The following is a 13,912-nucleotide window of genomic DNA, read 5'->3' on the forward strand; positions in this document are numbered from 1 at the left end:
GGGAAGGGCTGCTATCAGTGAGTTTCCATTGCTGATTAGGAGGTTTGCAGTTGCTCTGGGGAAGGGTGGTATAGTCCAGTCCGTCATCTGGGAGGACAGAGCACTCCCATTTAGTGCTCCCACTCCCTGCTCCAGGAGATGCTCAGCTACCTCCTCAGGCCTTGATCTCGGCCGAGACCTCATACTATTCTTCGTAGGGGCACATTCTCCTTCGATAATTCTGATTTCAGCTCCAGATATGGATGAGCAGGCAGGTTTTTCTTCAGTCTTGGAAGAAGCCAAAGACTTGAGTTTAAATCCTAACTCTGCCACTCACTGTGACCTCCGGCATCAAAATTCCTGGTATAAAGGGACATAATTTGAGATAACTCAACAATTCATTGCTCCCCAATGCCCTGACTACGGTTGTCCACAAGCCAGGCTTCAACATCCTGTTCTTTGCCAACCTGGCCCTGGGTCTTTGTGTTCTTTGGTGTCAGTGTTAACATAGAACCCTCCAAGTCTGAGTGTTTATACTGGCCCAGACTGGAGAATGTTTTGAAATGATGAAGTTGCCAATAGTTTATGCCTCTGGCTAATATTATATGAATGAATTACTGTCAAAGATCAGCCTGTCTGAACATCTGCCTGAAGACCAGCTGCTGGGATGACAGACTGTGTGTTCCAGATTGTTCCCTTTGAACCCAAGGCCGGCTCTGTGCTGGTCTCTGGGAAGGAACAAATATGCAGGTGGCTGAGAGTACACATGTCTGGAAGCGACCTCTGGACTGTCCTCTGTGCGTGGACAGTGCTCTGCACTGGATCTTGTGGTGACTGCGGGTCTTTTGATTCGAGCATACCTGGCTTTGACTCAGAGTGTGGTATTTGGTAGAGAAGTAGCCTTGGACAAGTCATATGGTGTCTCTAAGCTTCCGTTTCCTTGTGTAGCAAAAAGAGAGGCCCTTTCTACAGGACCAGATAATATTAGTCAACGTAGATAAAGTATTTGGAATAATTTCACATAATAGAGGCAAAATAAGAATGCTGCCATTTTTATATTTTTAATGATACTGGTTTACATATTTAACACAGGTATAAGATGAGGTCAAAATTATAAGGTAAACAGATAAGATAAACATAATTTGTTCCGAAGAGAAATTGATAAAGTGGGTAAGGTAAAAAAAAAAAGAACTCCTTCTTAAGCCTGAGGCCACAGTGCGCAGACTTAGGAGGCAAAAAGTAGGCCTTGTACGTATCCAGACAGTCTTTTGTAGTGGTTCTCAACCTGTGGGTCACAGCCCCCTTAGGGGTCACATATCAGATACCCTGCATATCAGATATTTACATTATGATTCATAGCAGTAGCAAAGTTACAGCTCTGAAGTAACAATGAAATCGTTTTATGGTTGGGGGTCAGCACAACATGAGGAACTGTGTTAAAAGAAGGTTGAGAACAGTTGGGCTACAGCATGTCATCATAGATTGCTTACCTGGGCAGTGGGCTGAGCAGTCTGGCATGGGATACTATAATCCTGAGTTCCCAGCATACTTTGCTCACTATGCAAATGCCTGGAATCCTCAACAGCACTAATGAGGGTGGTGCTGACACAGACACCTGGGGGTTTCCTACTTGATACCTTTATGTTTAGGTTGGATACAGGGTTCCACACAAGGATTCTTGCTCAGATGACCCATTATTTGGCTCACATGCACAAGGAACCAACCATCATGGTATTCCAGCTGTGGAGTGTTGCACATCACTTTAAAGGAGTAAGGTACTGACCCAGGGTCATTATCATCTAGTGGCCCATTACCTTAAGCTGGACAAAAGGATCTGAAGGACTCTTCCCAACCAACTGGGATTTAGTGGGGAGAAAAAAAGAAATACTGAAGCAGCTGCCAGTCAAGAAGGACACTGCCCTTGTAGAACGAATCAGCTCCTCTCAGAGGTCAGTGGGGGTGGGGCTGAGGGAAATGACTTTAGAGGCCACTCTTCTCTATGCAGTACCCCTCTTTACATAGAACTTTTCCTGAGTATCTTGCCCTGTAGTCTCAAACCCAATTGCCAACGTGAGTATTAAATTTTAGGACCACTGAAGAAGGCCCAGGACTTTCATTCGTGGTACCCTCAGTATGAGTCACTACAGAGACTTATTTATTCAAGAGTGGCACATTGACTAATGGTAGCCCCTAGTACAGAGACACGTGGAAGACAACCCCTGCCAGTAGGGAGTCACAGTCTGCTGTAGATATTTGAAAAGTTCATGCAGCACTATATATCCTTCAAATGGGGGAATGAGATTGTACTCAGTACTGTGTGGGTCACACTTCTTGTAGTGATATAGTTCTGAGCATCCCAAACACCACCAGATTTATTCCTCTTAAAGAGATTAGAAGGAAGGAGAGGGGAACCAGAATCCATGAGGGCAAGTCAAGTTGAGGCATGACCATGTAAGGAGAGGTGCTGCATGGAGAGAAGGGGCTTCTTAACTCCTTTCCCTGAGTCCCACCCCCACTGACCTCTGGGAGGAGCTGATTCCTTCCACAGGACAGTGTGCAACCTAACTGGAGCTGTTCCTGAGTATCAAGGCTCAGGCAGGAGGTCAGCTTGAGTCACATAAAAGTGAGAGAGCCACTGTTCCTCTACTCAACAGTGCTCCAGATACCTGGCTCTGGGCTTTCCTGGGCAAATGGCTCCAAGGATCTGTTGAAAAATGTACAGGTCATGGTGTTGCCTTCAGGGAATAGAACCCAGGCACAGGACAGGAAGGAGAGTCCATCAGCATGTGCCAGAGGCCTCTCATGTGGCCTAAAGTCTAAGAGCTGGGAATCCCAAACTTGGGACCTTTTAACAGAACTATTATAAAGGTCTCTTGTCAAAGTAGGAAGGAGCTGTGTTTTAATGAAGTTGTGGCTGGAGTTGTTATTTTGTGCCATGTCTCCAAGAGGACCTGTATCCCAGTTCTGCAAAAGTTTGGGTAGCTTGCTGGACTTAAATATTAGATCCTGAGATGCTACAGGGGACCAAATCTGGCTATTTTAGGTATCAGCTGAGGCACTGTTGGGCTTGATGAGAGCCCCAGGCAGTGACAGCCCACAGATGAGCTGCAGATATTCAGGAAACCGTCCTGTGTGTTCTTACTGCTCAGTTAGGCCAGAATGCTGAAGGAAGTCTGTCCTCAGAAGGCTACTCTAGATGACCTTGCTCCTTCCGCTGCAGCTTCTGGTGACCTCACCTTAGTTTCTCAGACTTGGGCCCTCCCATTCCTCTCAGTGTCCCTTCCTCCCCTATCCCCAGTCACCTTTACATGGATCCCCTTACCTTCTCAGGAGGCTATCTAATGATCTCAGTGGCCGCTGGCTTTTCCTCCTGACGAAACAGCATTTACATAGAAAATTCCAGAACCTTTTTGCTAGTGGAGTTCCTCTGTCATGGAGGGATATCTGGAAGTGTCAGTGGCTCTAAGAGATGTATGCTTTTCATTTTTATCAGATCTATCCAAAGGCCTTTTGCCAGAGTCTCTTTGACAATAGACACTTCAGTGGACATTTCTCTTCCTTGTAAGATGATGTGATTGTGTGTGTATGTGTGTGTGTGTGTGTGTGTGTGTGTGTGTGCTTGCTCATGTATGTGTGCACACAAGATCTAGTTCTAGCATTGCATGAGTCTATATGATCATGTGAGGCTGTGAAGTCATATATTTTGGAGAACCTCCTAGAAGCTGAGTCCTCACGGAGGTATATCCTGCTCTGGTTTTCCCAGGTCTGTTCATGTGAGCCCTGCACTTATAAAACAAAGTCACTTTAGAGCAATGACTGGATTCTGGACTTTCAGGCCCTGTGTGAGGCTTACTGCAGTGCATGGCCACACAGGAGATAGACAGGGACATTAGGGCATGACAGTGATGGCATTTTCAGACTAGGACATTTCCATGCGAACTTTAGCTCTAAGATGATGCTGCAGAACTGGTTATAAAGAGGCACTCTCAGGCACCACACTATCCTGAAGCTTCTTCTTAACTGTTATAATAACATTATTATTACTACTATTATTATTATTGTAAGAAAGCTCACACCAGTGTGCTACTTAATGTCCTCTTTTAACAGAGACATTGAACCATAGATCTTTCGTCTTTTCATTCGTACTTACCTTGTCCCCATTAAATTTTTAAAATATAATTTCATTTCCTCCTTCCAACCCCTCCTACATTCTCCATGTCACCATTCTAGTGTCTTCTGGGATTTGTAGTCCATGAAACATCCATTGGTCCACATCAGAGTCATTCCTGTGGAGAGCTGTGGCTCATATGAACCCATCGATACCTGATTTCCCTCACTTTACTGTGACTTGAAGTCAGCAGTAGGGTAGATGGGCTTCAAACTGAGTGACTTTCCGGGCTGTTGGTACCACCTGGAAGTTTAGAGTTAAGGGCATGAGTTAAAACAGACCTGTGATGGGTTGACTGGATTCTTTACCTAAGCCATGTTAATGGACCCTCCATGGCAAATCTTAGAAAGACCATCAGAGCACCAATATCTGGCTCTTCTCTCCCCTAGTTCCGCTCCAGGCACTGACTTTAGTCTTCAGACTTACTCAATCATTTTAGAACCTAGCTTTCTATTTCCATGCCAGCTCCAGGCCCCCATGGGGTATAGCATGTGACAGTAGAGTGGGACCTAGGAAAATCAAGCTTTGAATCTAAGCTGTAAATGTTTCCTAGTGTGAAGAAGCAGCTTGATTCTTTTCTAAGCCTCAGTTTCCTTGTCTGCAGAGTGATGCTTATCTGTGTGCTACTAGTGTGGCCTGGCATACAATGGGTACCCATCAAATGGGACGTTACTTTCCCTAAGCTAATGGCCTCCCCCCAGTTAGCGCTATACTTATCACAACTCCCTGTCAACTATGTGAGCAGATGCAGGAAGGGCCTTTTAGGTGAGAGAGGAGCAGAGGCAGAAGTTAAGTGGAAGACAGGAGACCTTGACACGTATTACAAAGAATTCCAGCTTGGAGCAGAGAGTGGAGTGCTGGGTTAGCCTAGGACAAACAGGCCAGATGACTTGGCTTGTCCACTCTTCCCACATCTTAGTCAGACTTCTATCCTTTATCTGCACCAGAATGTTCTAGAATCTGCAGGGAATTGTTGGGCCTAGAACTCAGGAGCCAACCATATCTGGGCCCAAATCCTCTATCTATCACTTACCCGACATACAAGCCTGCTTAGCTCACTTTGCTTTGACCCTAAGCCCCAGTCTCCTCTTCTGGAGAGTGAACCCGGCACTGGTTTGCTACCAGAGCAGTTCTGTGAAGTAAAGTAGAACTCAGATTCTAGCGCCTTGCATGACATGCCTGATAAAAATTTGCAGTACTTTTTCCTGCTCTCCACCCTTGGCCTGTCTCTGGTTGGGGATGATCTCAGTCTTGCAGCAACAGGACCGGCACATCATCCTTTATCTTTGAGAGCCCCAGGCTTTCCATGCAGAGGCAGACACTGAGTCACTGGGTGAGTTCGACCCTGGAGAATATGTGCCTTTGCCTCGATTCTTTTGTAAGCAAAGAGCTTCAGTTTCTACCTATTAAACGGAGTTAGCAATGATCTGTAGAGATGTAGCTCTGTAGAAATGCTCTAAGGAGCTAATGAGGTTGCACGGAAAGTGTACCACATCAGGGGCTTGACCAGAGGGAGCTGCTGATCCCTGTGTTAAAATCACTAATGTTGTCATCTTTACACCCTTGGATCTTCGCTCATTTTCCTGGTGCGGATGGGTCAGAGGTTTTTAGGTTTTGAGCACCTCATCCTGAAGTCCAGGAGGATTTTGGTTTTGTGCTGACTGTCCCAGGAAAGGAGCTACAGTTCTTCTTTGACCCTGCTGGCATGGCATACCTACAACCCTGAGTCATGGCATGAGTCAGAGGCCATGACCCATGTTGCTCACTGAGGGTGTCAGGGTACACAAAAAATTGTCCTTGCCCCTGAGATATGTCCCATTCTACCAGAATTGCCTCTGGTGGCCTAGGACCCCCTAGAATCTCTGCCTCAGCAGATGGACTTCTTTTTTTAAAAAAGGATGTATTTATTTTATGTGTGTGAATACACTGTTGCTGTCTTCAGACACACCAGAAGAGGCCATTATAGATGGTCAAGAGCCACCATGAGGGAGATGAGAACTGAACTTGGGACCTCTGGAAGAACAGTCAGTGCTCTTAACCGCTGAGCCATCTCTCCAGCCGGAAGGTGGACTTCTTATGGGTCCTTTGTAACAACAGGCTTTTCCTTCAGCAGCCTGCAGCAGGATGAGCCCCATGACCTAGAAGGAACCCTGAAGGAGAATCCATCTCCTTTCAGAAGTGCCACCAGGAAGTGTTGACATCTCTCTCTGCCCATCAATGTCTCCCTGGGGACCCAATGATCCTGATTATAACAGTTTCTCACAGGGTTTCTGTGACACTCTGAGGGGAATTCAGTAAAATCAGTCCTGGGGAAGCCATGTGAAGCCTTGCAATGATACCAGTGTGAGAAAATAAGACTCTCCACATGTTACCTTAGGCACTGTCTCTCCCTGTCTGGTCTTAGTCCTCTTGCCTGAGGAAAGGAAAGGCTGGCCTTACGTGGGAGTTTCCAGAGTGAAGCTTCATGGAAGGAAAGGCTCTGGGTTTAGATGAGTTTGGTGGGTGTGATGTCTTCATGTTCTTCATGGCATGCAGTGTGCACCAAAGGCTAGGAGAAGCTGTGGAAACACAGCTCTCCCTTTGATCCACGAAAACTTTACTCCTCTGACTACAGATGAGCATTACTATGATTATGAACACTATGACCACCACGCCTGCTGCTACATTGATCAAGTGTTCTACATAACTATTGCCACAAAACATCCCCTGGGGAAATGGGCAAGTGGTAGATGAACAGGATCCCTGCAGCTATTGTAGAGAGGTGACTACAGCTCTTTAAGGGGTGCCTATCATGCAGGCCTAATGTTGCCTCTATGTCTTGTAGGTGCCTTCCTGATTCCATACACGCTGTTCCTCATCATCGCTGGGATGCCCCTATTTTACATGGAGCTGGCTCTGGGGCAGTACAACCGGGAGGGGGCAGCTACAGTATGGAAGATCTGCCCTTTCTTCAAAGGTAAGAGTGATCTGAGGCAAGTCCAATATTTTCTCCAAAGCCTTTCTTGGTATATCCTGAAGAATCTGAAACCAACTCTCACATGGGGCTATGGGCGTTGATGATGTCAAGACTGTCCACCATTCAAATTTACACAAAGAAACTGGGATATATGAGGGGGCAGCCTGAACTGGAGCTCCAGGCTAGGCCCCACTAGTTGAGCAAAAGACTAGAGTGTTTTTATATATAGGAAATACAAAGATAGCAGGGATCTCAGTACACATACCTCTGCTCTCACTTCTTTCTCTCATGGTAGGCATGCTAAGTTGATCACAGATGCCTCCAAGTTCAAGCAGAAAGTTGTTTTAGAAAGCTTAACACAACAGGTATGACTGCTGTAAGGTTAGCTTGTACTGGAGTTCAGAACAAGTCTGTGGGAAGTAGCCATGACAACTACCATTCTCCATCCCCTAGATTATTGGGAGAAGGATGTGGAACAAGGCCAATATCTCCCAAACACTGATTAGAAAAATGGAGACAGTATTTGTGTCTCTCATGATCCTCTCCTTAAGAGGCAAGAGTCTCTCTAGTGCTTTGTATATAATGGCTCAGTGGTGAGGAAGGCAGGCTGACATATAAGTCTTACAAGATACATGGAATAGCATCTTTTCTATTAGGTTACCTGAGAGCCAACTCAGGATGGTTTCATTTTAGTATTCTTTTTATGTTTCTAAAAATTATGACTAATTTATAAAGTTAGCATACAAAGTGATGGACTTCATTATGGAATACATATACACACACACATATGTGTGTGAATATATACATATATATGATGTGTATGTGTGTACTTATACACACACACACACACTTTTTTGATCTAGGTGCTCAAACAGTACTGTCTAGAATCTTTTTGTCTCTCCTGTCTATTTTCTCTTGTGTTAAACTCATTCCCAGGTACATTCTTATCAATGGTTAGTAAAGATGGCTGTGAGCAGCTACAAGGTTAAATTCTACCAAATTCCCAACAGTTGAAAACAACAAATATATGTGCTGAGAAGTCATGTGGGAAGCCAGGGAGTGCTTGGTTAGATCTTCCCCTACACAGGTCCTGGGGAAGGATTTGAGTCTAAGGAGTTACCAGGAAATGTGAGAGGGTCTTGGGAGCATCACCTGGAGGTAGAGCGCCTATCTCCAGTTAAGGAACCCATCACTGATCAGTTGCACCATGAGTAGGGAAAGAGAATGTGAAAACACAGGCCTATGTTATCCTGCCTGAGTGTTGAGGGAGTTGCAGTATTTACACGCCAACATCAAATACAGCATTACGGCCTCAGTACTTTGTTTACCTGGTAAGCGGACCAAGAGAGCTACAGTGTCAAAAGATTATGGGTGAGGCTCTGACAATATGCTCCAGAAAAAAAAAAAGAGGTGCAGAAGTGTACAGTGGTTGGTGCCTACTTCCGGGGGTGGGTGGGGACAGCTCTGAGACGGGGTCTGGGAAAGCCTGACCTCTTTGTCCCCACACAGGAGTGGGCTATGCTGTGATCCTCATTGCCCTCTATGTCGGCTTTTACTACAATGTCATCATTGCCTGGTCACTCTACTACCTCTTTGCATCCTTCTCCTTGAGCCTACCCTGGACCAACTGTGGCCACTCCTGGAACAGCCCCAACTGTACTGACCCCAAACTCCTCAACGCCTCGGTGCTGGGTGACCACACCAAATACTCCAAATACAAGTTCACACCGGCTGCAGAGTTCTATGAGTAAGTCACAGGTGCTTCGCTGGCATACTCAGACCTGAGCGGGAGCCAAGCCAGGTATTAGGAAATAACACAGACAAGCTAGGGGCATGGCAGCCAGCGTTTGAAAAGTACAGGCCTGATGCCAAGTTAAGAACAGAGGACATGGCAGTGTGTGGAGCGCCTGGTGGAGCCACTGGTATAGGACAGGAGAGTAGAGGTTGGGAGCCAGAAGGTCAGCGTGCAGACAGGAAGCATGATGGTGCTAAAGACAGCGTGTGGCCTGCAGGACACGAAGAGCACTTTGGAGGGAGTGATTGCCTTTAAGAACCCAAAATAAGAATGTGGGTGAATGGGGGCTTGTAGACGGGACAGCCTCTCTAGGGAAGTGACTGTACATACTGATAATATTAGCCAAGAAAACATCTAGAAGCTAGTTGGTAGATGGTGGCTGCAGAGCTGGAGTCTGCATCTGTCTGGTCCTGAAGCTGCTCTTTCATCTAGGGCAGCTAGATGTGTTGGGGGCTCCCATACAGGAGGAGGCAGAGCAGATGCATGCAGCCAGGAGATGGTGTGTTTACAGTGTGTGTATGAAAGGCACCAGTTGGTGTCAATGAACAAAACATTGTTAAAAATATGTACATTTCAGTTGGAGTACTTTTAGAAATAGAAAAGCTGTGTGGACCATACATGAGACACTCTCTCCCCTGCTTCCGATGTTGACACCTTGGGTAACCTCTCTGCACTCTCGAAATCAGAAAATTAATGTTCACCTGTTATTAGCTAGCCTACTTTGGACTCACATATCCCAACTGACACCATGTTACACAATTTAGTTGTCATGCCTGCTTACTCCCCTCCAATATGGGTGGCTTCTTTGAGCTTTCTTTGAGTTTCATGACCTTGACACTTTTAGAGGTTGCTGGCCAGGGATTCTATGAAAAATATGTCAAGATGGATTTATTTGTTGTTTTCTCACATTCTGATTAAGGGTGTTCACTTTCCACAAGGGCACTCGATAGAGGCACTGTGGTGCTCTTCTCAGCGAGTCTTGTCTGGGGGACATGATGTCCATCTGTCTTGTTACCGATGAGGTTAACCTTGAATGTTGCAAAGGTGGATGCTGCCAGCTTCTTCGTGGCTAGGGATATTTTTACTTTGGTAATTGTGTCTTTGAGAGAGGTACTTTCGGGTTATGCGAGCATCTTGTTTCTCCTACTTTAACCTTTACTGCCCACTCTTAACATTCACAGGTAAGGATTTCTAGTGTCTAATTGTTCTCTGTTATTTTCATCTATCCTTCTAGAATAACTGAGTATAGTCCTGCTGTGAAGACCAGCTCTCCCCCTCATGGATTTAATCCAGTTTATTCACTTAGCTCAGGATGGGCTCCTGAATATTTATTTTGTCTGTGGTTGACTCCTGAGCCAACATTATCCAGTCTGTTGGATTCTCAGTCTCTGATCTATCTTGCTGGGTCTTACTGAAGGAAGTGGTTGACAAATTTTCAGTCCCCTAACTCGTATGCATGTTTCTACCCTCAGAAGACAGCTTCAACTACTCCCTCCAGCAAGGGGACCTTCATTTGAGCGATACCTAAGTCACATGTGAGTGGTAGTCCAGGCCCCAAACATGGATCAGGACAGGTAAAGCCCACTGGGCTCATGTGATCCACTGTGGAAGTCTCTCACTGTACTAAAGAGAAACACAGATTATAGATTCTGAGGTTTTGGGTCACATATTGCCGCGGGCTGGCCGATCTGGGCTTCCCTCAACCTGCGGGAGAAACGGGGTCCTAGTCAGGTTGACAAGGCATAGGCGAAGAAATAACAGCAGACACAACACAAGGAAGTGCAGGATCTGAATATATTTCTTAAAAATGGCATCAAACTTTTACAGTCATTGCAAAAGAGAGATAAAAAATCTGGCAGCTCAGTAGTCGAGGTACATCTGAGGCCATCTAAAACACACTGGGTCTAAAACAGCAGCTATCTCCTCTGGACTGGTGCAGCCCCACCCCCACCCCCCACCCCCCAGCTCTGACCATGCTAGGGCTGCATGGGCCCGGCCAGAGTCCCGGGGGTGGGGGTGCTGCAGATGTGCCAGCCAGGAGGGTAGAGGCTTGAATCTCAAATCTCCAATCTGGAATGCTCAAACCTGACTGCTGCACACTGTCTCACACACACACTCAGTTCAAGGTCCCACCCATCCTAGGTAAAATGACCACTATGCTAATCTTCTGAGCTAGTAGAGATTGTCTCTTGCTAATTCCTAGGAGGGGTTCAGCTGCAGTACCTGACAGAATGAGGATTCTACTTGGCCTTGCCCTGGGATAAGTCTCTCATTCTGTAAACTTCAATACCCTATCCACAATGCCGGAGGCAATTAGTCTGGATTGGTAAATTCCAAACCAGGGTTTGGCTAAGATGTTGGAACATTGGTAAAGGTCAGAGAGCAATGTCCAATTTTGTCTAGCTATTAATAAATCGTATCTTGGTGGGCACCTAGCACTCGAGTTTGCAAGGACATATCTGGACTACCTCTGAGTTAGGAAACGCCAAGGAGACGATGCAGGAGCAGGAGACTGGCTTCCATGAAGCTTTTGCCTCAAACTGCTGTCACGCAAAGTGTGCATGGCAACATATGTAGATTTATCACCTAGGTCATACAGAAGCCCACAAAAGAAGACAGTACGGATACTACCAAACCAGCTTGCTGAGCCAGGAGTTTATTTGAGTTGTTTCCATGGAAATGGATGAGGGGTTGCTTACTGGAGTAGAAATGACTCAAAGACAGTTCTATCAGCAAAGCTCACCCAGCATGGGTGTCAGTGCACGAAAGCTGAGAGCCTGGAGCTCACTGCCCATTGCCCTTTTCTAGTGAGTCTGCTCAAAACTGGTTCCAGGTTCAGGTATCAGCTGACTTGTGCTTCTTCCAGGCAGCTGGGCTGCTCTCAGAGTCTTTGCAGCTTTCCTCCTCTGAGAGTCTTCTTAGCAGCTCTGCTTTGTTAGTCTCAGAGGAACTCTAGGTTTTTGCTGCTTATTTGGGTAGTGGGGGTTGGGGGGCAAGTGGATCTGCTCAGTTTCAGGGAATGTGGAAATGATTTTGAGTTGTTTATCTTCCTGCTTAAGAAGTTTCCCAATCGGATGGAACCTGGTTAATACTGAAACGTTGCTTGCTCTATGAATGAAGAAACCGGCACAAATTGGCAAGTGCCTTGTTCTGTGTTTAGAAGGAGCATCAGAAGGGAGTTTGTCCAGAAGCAAGCACTTAGCACAGTGGTGTTGAATCTTGGCTATACATCACAACACCTGGGGAGCTTTAGAAGTCACCGCTTCCTGTATCTTCCCAACCTGGGTACACCTAGGGCACATGGACTTTCTTTATCAGTGTCTTCCCAGAATCCTAACATCCAGTCATCGTTGAAGGGCCCTGGATTAGTCACTACAGGTCCTTGTCTCTGGGATGTGTGTGTGTGGGTTGCATATCATAGAAAATTTAGGGCCTCCTTCATTCTTCAGAGGAGCAGAGTTTGTGGGTGAAGGTTCTGGGAGGTTCTTTCTATTTCATCTGTGTGGTTTGGACACGGAGACAGTGAAAGATGGGGGGTGGGGAAAGAGTGGCTGCTGATCCCTGCTTCCCAGAATGCTCCTCTCTCTTCTCCTCTCGCAGAGCAAAGAACATAGTTTTCCTTTAGCTCCTGGCAATCGTTGTTCTTATAAATTAAAGTGGTAAATGAAAGCCCCTCATCTTGGTCTGGTTAATACTTGATTCCTCCCCCTAAGTGGCCAGCACATCTTCTCCTGCAGAGATGCACAGCAGGAGGGAGAGAAGAACTTGAGTGCTTTTGTTACAGAGCTGAGCTTCTTCCAGGCCCAGCCAAGAGCAGAATGTGGTGGAAAGAGAACACATTCTTGTCTAAGATTACACGGGGCCTTGGAGGCTTAGAGTAGAAAGCAGAAGACAGGGAGACTGTCAGCAGCATTCTTCTCTGTAGACTTCTCTGTTTTCCTCATCCGTTCCCTCATCTGTTCCTGGAAGCCTTTATACCTCCCCTGAACTGGGTTTCCAGCATGCTTTCACATCCAACTCCTGCCTTATCTTCTATGCCATTTGTGGAGGTGCAAATGAGCTATAATGTCAGACAACAAAGGTGTGGCCCAACTTTAGGTCTGAGGCATGGATCTCCTCATTTGGTCCAGGACTCTCATCTCATAGGTCTAGCTCCTGGTTTTCTTTTGTGGGACAAGAGTGCAGGGGTCTCTGGAGGTAGATAGGAGCTCTTCTCAGGTTTCTCTTTCTCAAGTCTGTCCTGCCTATGAGCTTCCCAGAATGCAGCACTGTCATGGACTGCCTCTGGATTTTGAGCAGCACATCTCCCTTTTATTGAAATGCTTGATGTGCTTTTAAGACAATTCAACTCCAAAGAGCCAGCAAATGTGAGCCAGTGCCAGCCCTGTAGAGGTTGGGTAATTATTTCTTTTCCCCGAGGCACCCTGGCCAAGTTTGTTGCCATCTTCTGCTCATTTAGGCTGACAAACAGAACATGTCATTCAAGGGAACAAAACTGCTGCTCTCCCCAGGCTCTGGGCCTGAAGCCACATGGCCCCACCACTGAAAGCCACTAAAGTTCTATCCTTATCTATAAACAGCATCTTCAGTGAATGCATCAGGATAGAAAATTCCTACCCATGACACCTCTAATGAGGAAGGGAATTCTCCCTCCTCAATTTTAACTCTTCATGCTTAAATGTCAAGTGAGGAATGGAGCCATCTTGGCTCACAGGCTTTGGAAAACCTGGATGGTATTCTCCAAGATGATTCATGTCCATTAAGCTGCTGGAAAAGGAATACAAACTTAAGTTACATGTGCCAACCCCAGAGTCTAGGAGATTGCCCTCAGTCCTCTTCTCCATGATCAGCTCTGGAGTCTGTCTCTTCAGATGCACGTGAGGGTGAGGCAGACCATTGCAGGAGGGTGCTTCAGTTGTGTGACTGGACACTAGCGAATTTTCCCAAGTTTCAGAGAAGCAGTGGGTGGTGGTGATTCCCTGGAGAGAGTGGGGGGAAGGGGGGGAAGGGGAGA

The 13,912-nt window shown here is 46.3% G+C and overlaps 1 protein-coding gene across 1 annotated transcript in view; it reads left to right on the forward strand.

Annotated features, from left to right (window-relative positions):
• The window catches only part of Slc6a2 (solute carrier family 6 member 2), a 41,428-nt gene that overhangs the window by 3,580 nt on the left and 23,936 nt on the right, over positions 1–13,912 (forward strand). The window contains exons 3-4 of the mRNA XM_031340862.1: positions 6,972–7,103; positions 8,613–8,850. Of these exons, the coding sequence (XP_031196722.1) occupies positions 6,972–7,103; positions 8,613–8,850 (370 nt within the window). The remainder of the gene's footprint in view (positions 1–6,971; positions 7,104–8,612; positions 8,851–13,912) is intronic.

This window comes from Mastomys coucha, unplaced genomic scaffold (genome assembly GCF_008632895.1).
Source record: "Mastomys coucha isolate ucsf_1 unplaced genomic scaffold, UCSF_Mcou_1 pScaffold22, whole genome shotgun sequence".
NCBI lineage: Eukaryota > Metazoa > Chordata > Mammalia > Rodentia > Muridae > Mastomys > Mastomys coucha.